Source organism: Conger conger, chromosome 1 (genome assembly GCF_963514075.1).
Source record: "Conger conger chromosome 1, fConCon1.1, whole genome shotgun sequence".
NCBI classification, from domain to species: Eukaryota; Metazoa; Chordata; class Actinopteri; order Anguilliformes; family Congridae; genus Conger; species Conger conger.
Window position 1 is genome coordinate 63,389,902 of NC_083760.1, and position 15,093 is coordinate 63,404,994.

General features: G+C 40.0%; 1 protein-coding gene across 1 annotated transcript in view; it reads left to right on the top strand.

Moving 5' to 3' along the window:
• LOC133140327 (collagen alpha-6(VI) chain-like) overlaps nt 1–9,326 on the top strand; it is a 62,927-nt gene extending 53,601 nt beyond the window's left edge. Inside the window, exons 33-38 of the mRNA XM_061260189.1 lie at nt 1,740–2,233; nt 4,823–4,916; nt 5,461–6,129; nt 6,938–7,040; nt 7,713–7,873; nt 8,131–9,326. Coding sequence (XP_061116173.1) covers nt 1,740–2,233; nt 4,823–4,916; nt 5,461–6,129; nt 6,938–7,040; nt 7,713–7,873; nt 8,131–8,303 — 1,694 coding nt within the window. The 3' untranslated portion in view covers nt 8,304–9,326. The remainder of the gene's footprint in view (nt 1–1,739; nt 2,234–4,822; nt 4,917–5,460; nt 6,130–6,937; nt 7,041–7,712; nt 7,874–8,130) is intronic.
• The last annotated feature ends 5,767 nt before the right edge of the window (nt 9,327–15,093 follow it).

Consider the following 15,093-nt stretch of genomic DNA (forward strand, 5'->3'; position numbering starts at 1 on the left):
AGAACTTCTGGAACAAAGTTTTATGGACTGATGAACCTCTAACAAAGTAATAGAAATGCCAAAGTGTTGAGTATTTCAATCAATCGTTCCATGAAGATTTAAAGAGCAGCAATATAGAGGCTATACCACAAGATGCAAACCACTCATCAGTAATTAGAATTGGAAGGCGAGATTACAATTTGTAAGTACAGAGATGAGCCACAGAACTTCTGGAACAAAGTTTTATGGACTGATGAACCTCTAACAAAGTAATAGAAATGCCAAAGTGTTGAGAAAGAAGGGAACTGCTCATGATCAAAAACATACAAGCTCATCTGTGAAGCACGGTGGAGGAAGTATCATGGCTTGGGCTTGCATGGCTTCTTCTGGAGTGCGCTCACTAATCTTTATTGATGATGTAACTCATCATGGTAGCAGCAGAAGTCTACAAAAACATTCTTCCTGTCAACTTATGGAGAAATCTGTCAACTAATTTGGAGGAACTTCATCATGCAGCAAGACAATGATCCAAAACACACTGCCAATACAACAAAGGACTTCATTAGGGAGAAAAAGTGTTAGGGTTCGGCCAAGTCATTCACCAGACCTTAACCAAACTGAGCATGCATTTCACCTCCTGAAGAGGAGATTGAAGGGGAAAAATCCCTGAAACAAAGAACTGAAAGAGGCTGCAGTATAAGCCTGGAAAAGCATCACAAAAGAAGAATGCAGCAGTTTGGTATGTCAATTGGTCGCAGGCTTGATACAGTTATACTAAAATTCAGAACTTTTGTCTTGTGTTCATCTTTTTATCACATTACATTACATTATTACATTATTGGCATTTGGCAGATGCTCATATCCTGAGCAACGTACAACAAAGTGCAAAGTGCATACTCATAGCCAGGGATAAGTACACTGAAAGACTCTAGAGCAGGGGTCGGCAACCCTGGTCCTGGAGAGCCGCAGGGTGTGCTGGCTTTCGTCTCCACCTTAAAATAAGCAACCGATTCAGACCCAAGAAACCAGGTGATGTGAGTTAACTGGCAAATCAACGGCTTTCATTGATCAATTACTGCCAAGTAACAACGAAAACCAGCACACCCTGCGGCTCTCCAGGACCAGGGTTGCTGACCCCTGCCCTAGAGGGTAGTACACTTTCAACTGCTAAGAGTACAACAAAGATAAGGATAAGGGCCTATTTGATTAATCTGATTATTTTTATATCTAATAGCTGTACAGCAAAACTCAATAGAATGATATACACTTACATATGAACAAAAAATGGCTTAAATAGCCAAACTAAATTCACAAACATATCCTCCTAGGGAAAAGGTTATAACACAAGTAATGACACACTATTTAGAAGTGAAAAAACAACAACTAACAGTTGTCAGATATCAGTTAAGGATTTTATCTTTATCCCAAATGTACCCCTATATGCCTTGCTGTTCCAATAATTTTGGAGGGGACTGTATATTATGTTTGCTTGCAGAACGATCTTTATTGCAGTTTCAGTTGGGCCAAAAATGAAAGGTCCTGCTTTTTGTGAACACTTGATTTTGAATGCAGTATTAGAGGCAGTAGTAAGTCTAAAGCCTTACATGTTCATACAATGAAATGTTGTCTTATATGACAGGAAATTGAATACTGTGAAATTACATGTCATTATGCTGGAAATCTTTGTTTGGAGTTGTTAACAGGTCCCTCATGCAGAAGGGCTATTAATAGCTTATCTTTCGCCCACAACATGACTGCAGGTCGGACAGAATGCCCAGTTTATCCAACCGAGCTGGTGATTGCCCTGGACATGTCTCAGGATGTCACTACACAGATCTTTGAAAGAATGCACGAGGTGGTGGAGACTCTGCTAGGGAAGGTGTCCATTGCTGAGAGCAGCTGTCCCACTGGGGCCCGTGTGGCCATCCTGTCTTATAGCTCCAACACCAAGTACCTTATCCGCTTCTCTGATTACCACCGCAAGCATCACCTACTAGAGGCAGTGAAAAGCATCCCCCTGGAGAGGACCTCTAACCGCAGAAACATTGGGGCAGCCATGAGGTTTGTGGCCCGCAACGTGTTCAAGCGAGTCCGCCAAGGGGTGCTGATGAGGAAGGTAGCAGTCTTCATCACCAACGGGCCGTCCCAGGACATGATTTCAATCACCACGGCAGTGCTTGAGTTCAAGGCCCTCGATATCACCGCCGCAGTCCTTGCTTTCAGAGAGCCTCCCAACGTCCGCCGTGCTTTTGAGGTATAGACCAAAAACTGTTTTTGCTGACTGATCAAAACTGAAAGCTGTTTGCAGAAGTCATTGTGGTGATACAGTATGAGTCAAAAGTGTAAATTACAAGGGAACACCAGAGTTGACATTCAGCTTTATAACTGGAAAACTGGTATGCATCATAGGGATGCTACCGAGACGGGTGCGTGGGGGTTGGACCCAAAATGCACGACTCAGAAACCCCCGTCAGGGCTTTATTCGGGACGAATCCCAGGAGCGTAGTAAAAACAAGCAAAGTCCATACATGTAGATCCGGCCAAACAAACAATAAACAAACAAAAAGCACGGTGCCGAGGGAAGAGGCAAACTCGTAGTCGGTAGACGTGCAGGGAGGTCCGGTAGCAGGAGAGCTGTCAGCGGGGCAGAAGTACAGGCGGACGGCAGGCAGGGTCGTAGTCGAGGGCGATGCGGAAGTCGAAACCATAAAACAAACAGCGAGGCAAAGGTACAACAACAGTAGGCGAGGACGTGGTCAAAAACAAGGGAAGGTCAATGAAACAGAAATCAATAATCGATGGTCGGTAAATAGGCTTGGATCTTAACGTGTAATCAATGACAGTAATGCTCAAGAGTTGCTTTGATGTACAAGAGGCAGACAATTTCGCAACAAATAGAAGTGCGACTGGGCTATAAATGCAGGTGTAGACAGGTGTAGACAATTAGTTAGAGAGCAGCAAGGGAATGGAAAACAGGTGCGATGGATGACAAGTTTAACAAGGTAATTAGTAATCGTTAGTAATAAACCTATCCTGCCCTAGCATTAGTAAATTAGTAAATGACATGCACGAGAAACGTAAGGTAACATGAACACATGATTAGTTTGTTAGTTTTACCCAATCCTGATCTATCGTTAGTAGTTTTAGTAAATAGACAAATGGAAACAATTAGGGTGTGAGTGACAGAAAGAGAGAGAGAGAAAGCCAGAACGCAAGGTTTGCGGAAAGACATGTAAAAGTGTATGTTTAAACAACGACCAGTCAGCGTAACAATAAACATAAATCAAAACATCACACTAAACGAACTAAGACGATAACCACTCAACATAACAAGGTTAAATAATCATAACGAAACATAACTAGACATGACGAGAAAATAAATCGTAACAAGAAACAAACTAAACAACATGACGAACCTAGACTAACATAATACATGAACGACAATACGTGACTTCGACAAATGATAAAACATAAAAACAAGGCAAGACAGACCTGAAACGTGACAGCTACAGCATGTACCCAGCACGTAGGATGCAGCAGAACAAGCCTCACCGTATTTTTCACTGACTTTGTTCTTTTTTATTAGTCCTATGTGGCATATAGTTTGTGTAGGCTATAAACCAAAGTAATTACTGTAGCATCTATGTTTTGATGTTAGTTTGTGAAAAATCAGAGCCAAATCAAGAAAAAAATATCTTAGTCTGAAACATTTTAGGCTACTGTAACAATTCACCAATGAAAGACAACACAACTTAAAAAATAATGTTTTGATAGATGCATGGTGTGTCTGTCTGCTGAATTCAGTAAGCAACGATACTTTATTGTATCACTGGCTACATACAAACAATGTTAGCTGTTTCATGCCATGCTGACTAGCTCCTATTACAAAACCATGCGCACTTAAAACTCAATATAGGCTAGCGATTACAAAACTGAGAATACATTCTACTCTCCCAATAGCTTAACCCCCAGGTCTATGATGAAAATATGTTGTCCCCCCCATTCTTCCAAGTCAAACTCAACCTATGCTTGGAACAAATAGGCTAAAATTTATTGATAGAGGCTCATAGATTTAATTGCACATGATGTTTCTCCCAACATTTGGCAATAGGATATGCTTAAAATGCTCTCAAATTAGTAGGCATACAGTAGGCTAGACAAATCCCACTGCAGGCTACATTTAAGGTTTACCATCCAAATCGTGCGCGTCCCAGCCAACCACAGATTATGTATGTATATGTCTTTGCGGGCAGTTTTTCTTTATTATATTTTCATCAGATCTTACTGAGGTAGTTAGTTTGCTCCTAACAGCCTCTGCCTTCCAGGCGTCAAAGACCTTGGCCTATTCAGTGACTGATTGTTTACATTACATTACATTAATGGCATTTGGCAGATGCTCTTATCCAGAGTGACGTACAGTTGATTAGACTAAGCAGGAGACAATCCTCCCCTGGAGCAATGCAGGGTTAAGGGCCTTGCTCAAGGGCCAAACGGCTATGTGGCTCTTATTGTGGCTGCACTGGGGATCGAACCACCGACCTTGCAGGTCCCAGTCATGTACCTTAACCACTACACTACAGGCCGATTGTGATAGGCTAACGCCATCTAAGGTATATGGAGTGAAACTGTTCAACCAGTTACTGTGGAAATCCATGGAAAACCGCTGTATCTCCAAAAGTAAATATATTTTTAGTATCATTTTATTTGTAAATGTGAGTTAGCTGAGAGCACTTTCCTATTATGTAACGGTAATAAACATGAGCTATGACCCATAGAATATTAAATTTGGCTATTTTTGGCTGTAAATATTTTTAAAGATTGTAAAGATTTTGCCTTTTCTCAGGCTGATGAAACCAGGAGCTTTTTGCTCACAGTCAAGAGACCAGAGGAGCAGATGCCTGACCTGAGGCAGGTGCAGCAATGTGTTATCTGCTATGGTAAGCCTGTAGGAGGTTCTAAAGTTCTACAAGAAAGGGACATACAGCACACTGGATGCAAGGGACAAGTAGTCCCTTAAATACCCCTTGTATTACCCCTGATTTGTTAGACACTGTATTAAAGGAAAGCACTGGTAATTTATTTTTTCAGTATCAGCAATATATCCTATGAAAATACCAAAGCCAAAATATTTCTGTCCAACTCTCAATACTTTTTTGTGTTCAACCACAAAGCCATTAATTTCGGTTTGTGGCTAGTGTAACATTTTTTAATGATTTAGGGCAAAAATGTTGCCAACATATTCAACAGTACATCACATGTATGAAGAGGCTCTGTGCCTTTACACCTAAACAGTAAGTTTACAAAATATATGTCATAATATCAAATGTGTGTCATTTGAATTATTTACCATAAGCATAGTCTTCTAAAAAGATATTCTCAGAGTGATGTGCCATTGGCATTATGTTGCACATAGTCAAGAAAAGGATTTATAACTGCGGTTGGACAACATGCCATTCACTGACCACATCTCCTGTCTCTCAGACCCTTGCAGCCCTGATGAGGCCTGCGGGGGCATCAATCTGGTACCGGTGCCTCTGAAGTTGGACATAGACCTGGCATTGATGGTGGATAGCTCACGCAACATGCAGTCGGACCAGTACGAGGGCATGAGGCAGCTTCTGGGCTCTGTGTTGGAACAGATCGCGATTAGCACTCAGCCTAATGGGCCCAACAACCAAGCAAGGGTAGCTCTGGTGCAGCACAGCGCATCCAGCTACCCCCCCAGGGAAGGCCAGGTGCCAGTAAAGGTGGAGTTTGACCTCTTGGCCTACAAGGGCCGCAACAAAATGAAGACACATGTCTTCCAGTCTATGCAACAGATCGGGGGAGCCTCAGGGTTAGGCCACGCCATAGAGTGGACCATACAGAACATCATGCTCAAGGCTGGCAATCCTCGCAAAACCAAGATGGTCCTGGCCATCGTTGGAGGGGAGACCAGCTCCTGGGACAGAGTTAAACTGGACACCATTGCCCTGCAAGCAAAGTGTCAGGGTGTGGTGGTTTTCATCCTCACTGTAGGTGATGAATTCAAAGTAGAGGAGATTGCAAGCTTCCCTTTGGAGCAGCACATAGTACACCTGGGTCACATCAAGCAGGGTGAACAAGAGTATGCTCAAAGATTCCTCAGAGCCTTCCTGCAAATTTTGAAAAGTAAGTCACATGATCATTATGCCGTTCAATATAACAGTCAATATAATATAATTATTATTTTTTTAACTAATAAGTATGTCCAGTTTTGTTTCCCTCCTCCCAATTTGGACTGCCTAATCATATTTACACTTCTCATTGCTCATTCTGCCAGCAAGCTATTTTCTCTTGCCAGTCCACTGCATCAGCTGTTCATGCAGTTGGCAAAGGGAGACTACACATGCCTAATAAAACCAGAGAAACTGTTGTTGTATGATGTGGTAGAGAGAATCCTGCAGATTGAATTCCTCCCAGATTTGGCAACATTATGGCCAATTATGCACAACCTTAATCAGCCACATTAATCATTGGCACAATCAGTATTCAAAGCCAGACTATGCTGGGATAGGCTCCAGCCCCCCCTGTGACCCTGATAATGGATGGATGGATGGATGTTCATCACATATTATAATATGCTTATGAAGAATTACTAAGATATAAAGAGTAAGAGTATAAGTGACTTTATTTTCAGTTCCCAAATTATGAACATTTGTATTGAGAAATTTGCCTGGTCTACTTGTTATTAATATCTGTTTTAAAAATGGTTGACAGAACAAATGTATTCTATTAAGTGTTCACTTTAAAGGACTATTCCTTCTCTTCATTAATATAATCTGTCCTCTTTTGCAATCCTTTTTATTCCACTGCTCAATTATCTACACCTGGGTTAGCTCACCTGGGTTAGCTTACAAGGTCAGTATGATTAGCATTTGTTTATGTGTGTTTCAGTGTTTTTATGCAAAATGATTTCATTCCAATCTTCTGTAAACAGGAGGAATAAATACATATCCCTCAGCCACCCTTCAAAGGCAATGTGAGCATATAAGGATGCTGAATGACCAGGGGGAAGCACTGGAAGGCCAGGCCGTTGACAGGTAATGTCACAAATATTATTTGTATATAACATATGCACTCAGTGAGCACTTTATTAGCTATTTATTACACCTATTTTTAAAAAATACTTTTTTTACTTACTGGTCTTCTGCTGCTGTAGCCTATCCACATGCGTTGTGTGTTCAGAGATGCCCTTCTGCATACCACTGTTGTAATGCTTGGTTATTTGCATCACTGTCACCTTCCTGTCAGTCTTGACCAGTCTGGCCCTTCTCCTCTGACCTCTCATTAACAATGCGTTTTGTCTGTAGAACTGCTGCTCGCTCTGTGTTTTGTGTTTTTCGCACCATTCACTGGAAACTCTAGTCTAGAGACTGTTGTGCATGAAACTCACAGGAGATCAGCTGTTTCTGATCAAACCACCCTGTCGAGCAGCAACAATAATCAAAAAGTCCCGTGTGTATATGCAACAATAGGGTTCTTTACCCTCATAATATCAGGCACCTGCTCTGCATTACTCCATTCCAATACATTTGATTCCATATACATGTATTGAAATATTTTCATTTAGTAAGCATTGTTCTGTCAAAATCCGCTATTTACATAGCAAATATTCCTTGTGAATATAGCCAATGAACTGACAGTAATAAGACAGTAGTAATGGATCTGATCATGACTAACAATTACAATGAATCATCTATGTTCATCGCCAGGGTCCTGGTACCCAGTATTCCTGTGTTGGAGGAAGGTGAAGAGGTGGACTACATAGATCAGGCCAAACCACAGGCAGCCTTCACAACCACTGTTGCGGAGGAATTTGAAAGCCAGCCAAGCCCAGGACGTGGAGATGAGAATGGGTTCTCCACACGCACCGGTACCCTCTTGTACACTCACATAGCCCCTTGAAAATTGCAGTGTACCTCAGTGACCAGTATAGTTTTCCCATTCATTCATTCATCCATTTCCCATTCCTAATATACTGTATAATAGTCACAAACCTGTAAAATAGTTGCTGCTCTTTCCAAATGTCTTGTGGGCATTTTAGATATTAAAACCAGGAATAGAACGCTATAAGATATGAATGGTTCCACAATGATGGTCACCTTGGCTCTTATTGTTTGATCTCCACAGGTCTGTGTTCCCAACGGCAAGATATAGGGAGCTGTCACAACTATATCCTGAAATGGTACTTTGACATGGAACGAAATGAGTGCACCCAATTCTGGTACAGTGGGTGTGGTGGGAACGACAATAGGTTTGAGACTCAAGAGGAGTGTGAGGCGCTCTGTCTGACAGTACAATAAAGGGGACTACAGAACCAGTTAACTTTAAGCAATTAAATCACACCACAAACAAGGATATATTTACAGTTGCAATCAGAAAATCTTGTTTATCAAGAATTGTGGGCACTATGGGAATTATGCCTGTGAAGATGACTGTTAATGGTTAAATGGGATGTTTTGCTTAATTTTTATAGTTTTATTTTTTTTAAGCCCCTGTTAACCCTTGGCCAAAAACATATGTACCGTCTATGACATCATAAAAACCCTGACAATATATCTATGTAAAAGACTATCTTTTGATTACAATCAATGTTATAGACCGGGACAATCAACAGTTTTTAGAAAAGGAGATTTATTCTTGAAATATATTCCAAAACTCAATGAATAAAATCTGACAAAATAAAAATTCTGCGGCATGAATATATATATATGGAGAAATATTGTTAATAAATGTATGTAGAAAATCTAGGTTTCTTGGCTGGATGTAGAGACAAATACTGTAGTATCTCCCACAAAAACAAGAGACAGCACTAGTGAAATATGTTAATATACAACAAATCTCTTTATGGCCTGAATATTATTAGGGGTTTCACACTAGCTGAAATTCTCAAACTGAAGAGTGCAGTACTCCAGTAGTACTGTACATTGATTGTTGAAAAATATGAGAAACAAATTGCCTGTTGCAACTTACTGTTGTGTTTTTCATGAGTGTAAATGTTATATTGTCTGGTTTTAGGAATATTGGGCTCCACTCGCATGAACAGCTTTGTTCTGAAATTGCTCATATGAGTACAGTTGGTACATTACATTACACTTCTTCAGTTTAAATACACCCACATAGCCATATTTTTTTCTATATCAAATAAATAATAAACTTCATAATGTACTGTATGACCATTACCTCTATCCTATTTCATAGTGGTATTTGACTGTTGTGCCGCATTCAAAATCTGAATGTATCAACATATTGATATTAATTTAAATTGGCTACTGAGGCTATTGTAGGCCCTAAAATATCAATAAAATGAAATAATTTCTAATATAGTCATGGGACAGAATGTTTATTTGTCTTAGCCTTTGTTGATATTAAAAGCATTAGACCATTTTAGTCATTGATTTGATGGGAAGTCAAATTCATTACATTGCAGAGCAACATACAGTTGATTAAACTAAGCAGGGGACCATCCTCCCCTGGAGCAATGCAGGGCTAAGGGCCTTGCTCAAGGGCCCAACAGCTGTGCAGATCTTATTGTGGCTACACCGGGATTCAAACCACCAACTTTGCGTGTCCCAGTCCTTTACCTTAACCACTACGCTACAGGCCAAATTCAATATCAGTATCTCAGATTCTGCAAATAACCGATGCACTAATTGACATCCCTGCATATAAGTTCAACCAGCAGTGTGACCATGTGCAACATCATGGCTTGTGTTTTTAGAGACTGCTCTGGGATTTGCAGAGACAGACAAATGGTTATTGTTGTGATTTAGAACACCATGGCTTGTGCTTATACAAATCTGTGACTTGTTGGAGCCACAATTTGCAGCTCCAATAGATCCAACCTTATTCCATCACATATCCAAGTACTTACTACAATGGGATTTCTGGCCACTGGAACTTTTCAAAGGTAGATCCGGGACTGATCAGGTGTTTCCCAGTCCTTCGTTAGTGGTGCGCTCCCCACGGTCATCAAAGCCCTCATCAGACTCTCGCCCAGGTACATCAAATTCCCAAACACAGCAATCGAACAAGTACAAATTCAGAGTGACCACCACTGGATTACTCATCATAGGAGCAACTGACTGTAGCCTACATGTAGGCTGTGTATTAAAGCGCCTAAATTCCCCTTCCGGAATTGCAAGCAATATCACTCCATTAACATCCAAATTATATCAGATGCAAAATATAACCTGCTAAATGTGATTGCAGGGGGAGCACACGACTCCTTTGTGCTGTAAAATAGTGAAGTCGGGATGTGTCTTGCTCAATTGCCTTACAATTGCCATTTAATTTTTAAACATCTAGCTGTGGCCTTTCAACTTTGGTGCTAAAATTGGAGAGAAAAAAGAAGATATACAGTGTGTCAGTATGTGAATAATGATGGACATAAATCTTCAATGCCTATATTTAGCTAAATTAATTTCAGTGAAGTGAATATTCCTCTGACTTCCTGTCATGTTATGTCACTCATTCAATCATGTAGAAATTACAGATCTTGCTTAGTATTCAGAAATGAAACCATCAGCTATGACTTTTTTGCTTTCCGTAAAGTAACTCACAGTTTAATTATGCTCACAGGTTCAGTCCTGTTTACAATCCTAAATGCATTCATTACATGCACAATAAACCTAAAACCTACTGACCTTACAGCCCTATCAGCATTCTGTCTTTCTGTACACTCATCCTGTGTGTTACAGTAAAGCATCAGTAATTGGGTTGTGAATAAAGGGAGCAAATAAAGGAGGTGGAGGTGGCTATAGTTGAATGGAGGAACTACTATAACTGCTGAGAAACTGCTTGTATCATTTGGTACATACTGAACTCTGACCTCTACTTAGTAACATTAATCAGAATCATATTTAGAATATTAGCAATGTCAAAACACAATGAAAACAGAATACAAACAGATGAAATCTATCTCAGCCAAAATGATCAATATGCAAATTCCCCAAATAATTCTAGGTCGCAACACATGCTATAAGGACCTTCATTGGCTTCTAAGAGCCTGCTAATCAATTCAGATATATGTTTGGTGATTACATGTCAATAAATGGTTTCCTGGGATATACGTAGCTGACTAAATATGTATTCCTAGACTAAATACTTACAAACTAGAAGTACTAAGAAATGACAATGGCTCCAATCGAAAATGCTATCAAATAAATATTATAAAGATAATTTATTTAGACAAGGCTTCATTCAGTTCAGCTACTCAGGAAAAAGAACATATTTACTCTCTTCCTTCAGGGTAAAATCGCAGAAGAAAAACAGCAAGGCATGCAGTTACTTGTGTTGCATTCTTACTGTAATCAAAACACAAGGCATGGCATAATTTTGTAATTTTACACTGCCAATGCACTAACATGTTTTTGTGACCTGATGTGGGAATACTGGAGAGAAGGTAATGAGGAATGTATTGGCATAGTGGGTTCTGTAGTATTAACACATGTACAGTACCCTGGGCAAAATGTCTTCTTATAAAACAATAATGGAAGTCTTTCTGTATTCCATTTATCTCAGAAAGAGTGTTCTCTCTTTACCTGAAGAAGTACTGGGAACTGGAATGGTTCATTTTGGGGAATGTACTGTTACACATAAACAACTGATGGCAGTTTTGAAGTACTTACACCATGGCTTTGCTGGATACTCTATTCTGATTGGACTGAAGGTTTCATTCCAATCACTTATTTTTCTGCACTCTTCTCCTTTCATTGCTCCTGACCCAGAAATTGATTCCAACATTCCAACCCCTTAAATGTTCCTTCTAGGAGCTAAAAGTAGAAGATAGGAACTCCCAATCTTTCCTTTGAGCAAGAAAACGTGAGCGCATCCTTTGTGGATGTATTTCTTCAGAAAGCCAGACGTATAAATGATCTAACTGTGGATGCACTCCTCCCCATCAGCCACACATCTGCCATCTCTGTAACTGACTAACAATTGAAGAATCAATGATAATCCATTTGTTCAATTCAGGTTTTCTCGACTCCCTCGTCTTAATTTATTTTTCTTGACACATTTCTTAAGCTGGATATACAAGGTGCGATTTTTGCCACAATTCTGCAGTTGCAGAAAATGTGCAAATCGCAGAAGAATAATTTTGTTGTGAGCCAAAATCGGCTGTCTTGCATCTCTCAATGTCACATACTCACAGACGTGATACTGTCAGGGCTTCATCTCACAGTGTGACATGTAACAATCGTAAAAGACGGCCGATATCGTACAGTTTATAGCCAGCAATAGCCTCTCCCAATGGGTGGAGCTAGAAGTACATAATGAGCAAGAAAAAGAAAAAAGAAAAATAAGCCATTTGAATGAGCCCTGTGTCTCCATCCTTGCCCTCCTGTCTGGTTTCCTGCTCCTGCATGTCACATGCTTCTGCTATATGATGAAGTGCATCACGCAAATTGTCCATTTACAGTATTCATGATGTTACAGCTGCATTCTTCAGTTAATGCCGACCTGATTAAGTAGATAATATGTCAAATTAAACTGCTTCAATTCATCTTTGATAATGTTATATGAGAAGCAAGTAATTATGACGTAAAAACGATGCACATTCTAGAGCCACCACAAGCATAAACACAATACTTATGTGGACAAACTACATGAAAAAGCCGGCATAACCAGGCAAATTCAATGAAACACAGAATGGGGGGTAGTCAGATTTAAGTTCTGTGTAATTCCCCATAGTTTTTAAGGGAACTAAGCTATTCTTGTCACACACCTTTTTCTATTGCATAAATTGGCTAATGATTGAAGGAATCACAAAAATTGAAAAAAGTGATTTCTTTCACTCTACTGTGGATCCCGGTAGTGAGGCAAAATCTGACCAAAAAGCATGGCTAGTCATCCCCCTCTACTGTACATAAATATTATGCACAGAGAAGACAAGGATCTGCACTTCATTTCTGTGCACTTTCACTTTCAACCATAGTATGCAGAGGTTAAGCTGTCAAGAGCAGAACCTCTCAGGCTGGAACATGTCAAAACACAGGGGGAGGCCCAGGGGCAGGAGATAGCAGCCAGCACCTTCACTCCTCCACTTGGAAGAAGTACAAAAGTGCCTGAGGTCACATATTCTGCTGTAATTCAAACTTTCACCACACCTTTTTGACCCCCATTTCGCTCAGCAACGAAATACACATCTAAAAACAGTTTCAACAAGTTACAACAAGTTACTTCTATAACTGTTTGTTAGTGGCTCATCACTTGATAATTTATGTGAGCTTTGTAAAGAAAAAAACCAGAGTTGTGAAGAGCTGTTTGAATACCAGTACCAGAGACCTGGGTCATTAGAAACAAAGTGCTAAAATCCTCTTGCTCCAGGGTATACAATGACACAGTCTAGCTTGCTGGTGTCTACTGCTGAACCACTTAATTGCTGGCTATTGTTAAATGTTGCTCTGTTGGTTATTGCCCCACCTTTGTATGTGCTGTGTTGTTTATATGTACAGCTGCCTTTGCTTAGGTTATGCATGTGCTGCATTATGCCTGCGAATACTGTATGTGCTGTATATTGCTTTGGTTAATGTATGTAGTGTCTGTGATTTTAAATTTGCTATATGTTATTTGTTTTTTGTTGAGGACCATTTTTGGCTAGTAACACTTTCATGTGTCATGCTCTGGGATAAAATGTACTTGTATGCTGCTTTTTTATCAAGCATGTTGTCTTTTTATTCCCAGTTATTCCCTATTTTTAATCCCTTAGCTCATTAGCTAACATGGGCACATTTACATTGATGTGGAAAATGAAATTGTTGAATAATGTGCACTGTCCCGAGTAAATAAATAAAAGCCAGAAATGAAATACTGCCCCTCTTGCTATCTAACCTCTGCAGATCAGGTGCAATCCAAACTTCTGTCCACCCTCACTCTTACATTAGGCACTGAAATAATTATTGCCTGTAAATAAATGAACCATCATGTTCATGCACTGAAACTGATAATGATTTTGAGATGTTTTGGGCTAGCCGTCCAATGGCCAGATTACATACCCTGGTTCCAGAGGAGTGAAAGGCAGAAGGACCTCAACACTGCACTACCATAGTCAGACTCGGAGCAATGACATCATGTCTGACTGATCTCTGCATACTGTAGAAAGGGCACTGTGAATTTCCAAATGACCAGACAGGAAATGTTACCGCCAGGAATACGACTGAAACCACACATACGATACACTAGCCATCAACACATTTTTCTGTACCTGACACCTAAGTGAGACATGAACATTACTGGCTTGGCTGAAGCAAGAAATCTGAGAAAAAACAATATAGCCTCTGAAACTGGAATTGTCATCTTCAAGGCTAAACCTCAGGATTTGATTAATGTTCCAGAACAGGGACATGGCATTGATGTCTTATGTCATGCAATATTATATGTAATATAATACAGAATGATTATACAGATGTTTTGGACATTATATTTAGGGTGCAGTGCTCCCCACTTTTGTGTAGCTAGTTATGTGTTATGTGTCATCCATCTTTCCTGGAGGTACTTCGTGGTTGATTTTGAAGTATGCTTTGGATCATTGTCTTGCTGGAATGCCCAACCTCACTTCACCTTCAATATCTGGAGTGACCTTTGAACATTATGAATTTCTTAATATTTAGTGGAATTCATTCTTCCTTCCACTCGCACAATAATGGATCCACCACCATACTTTTCAGTTGGCAAGGTGTTCTTCTCTACAAAGGTTACACCAAGCTTCAGACACTTGAGTTGTGTTGAGGTTGTTCTTTCTGGTAACTCTGCCATGTAGGTCTTTGTTGTTTAAAATACGTATTGTTGTCCCGTAAAAAGCTAGACTTGTCTTTGCTACTCTTTTTTGCAGCTCTTTTGCAGTGGTGTGTGGGTTCTTCTGAGCATTTCTCACCAGGTCTTGGGACATTCTATCTGAAATCTTTCTTGGTCTTGCAGACCTTGCCTTGACTTCAACTGTTCCATTTATCTTCCATTTTCTAATAATATTTCTGACAGTTGAAATAGTTTATAACATTAAGATTAAGCCCTCTCCTTCTTGGTAGAAATGAGCCATCTTCATTCTGAAATCCTTGGACAACTGTTTAGAGAAACTCATGGTTGTTTACACCA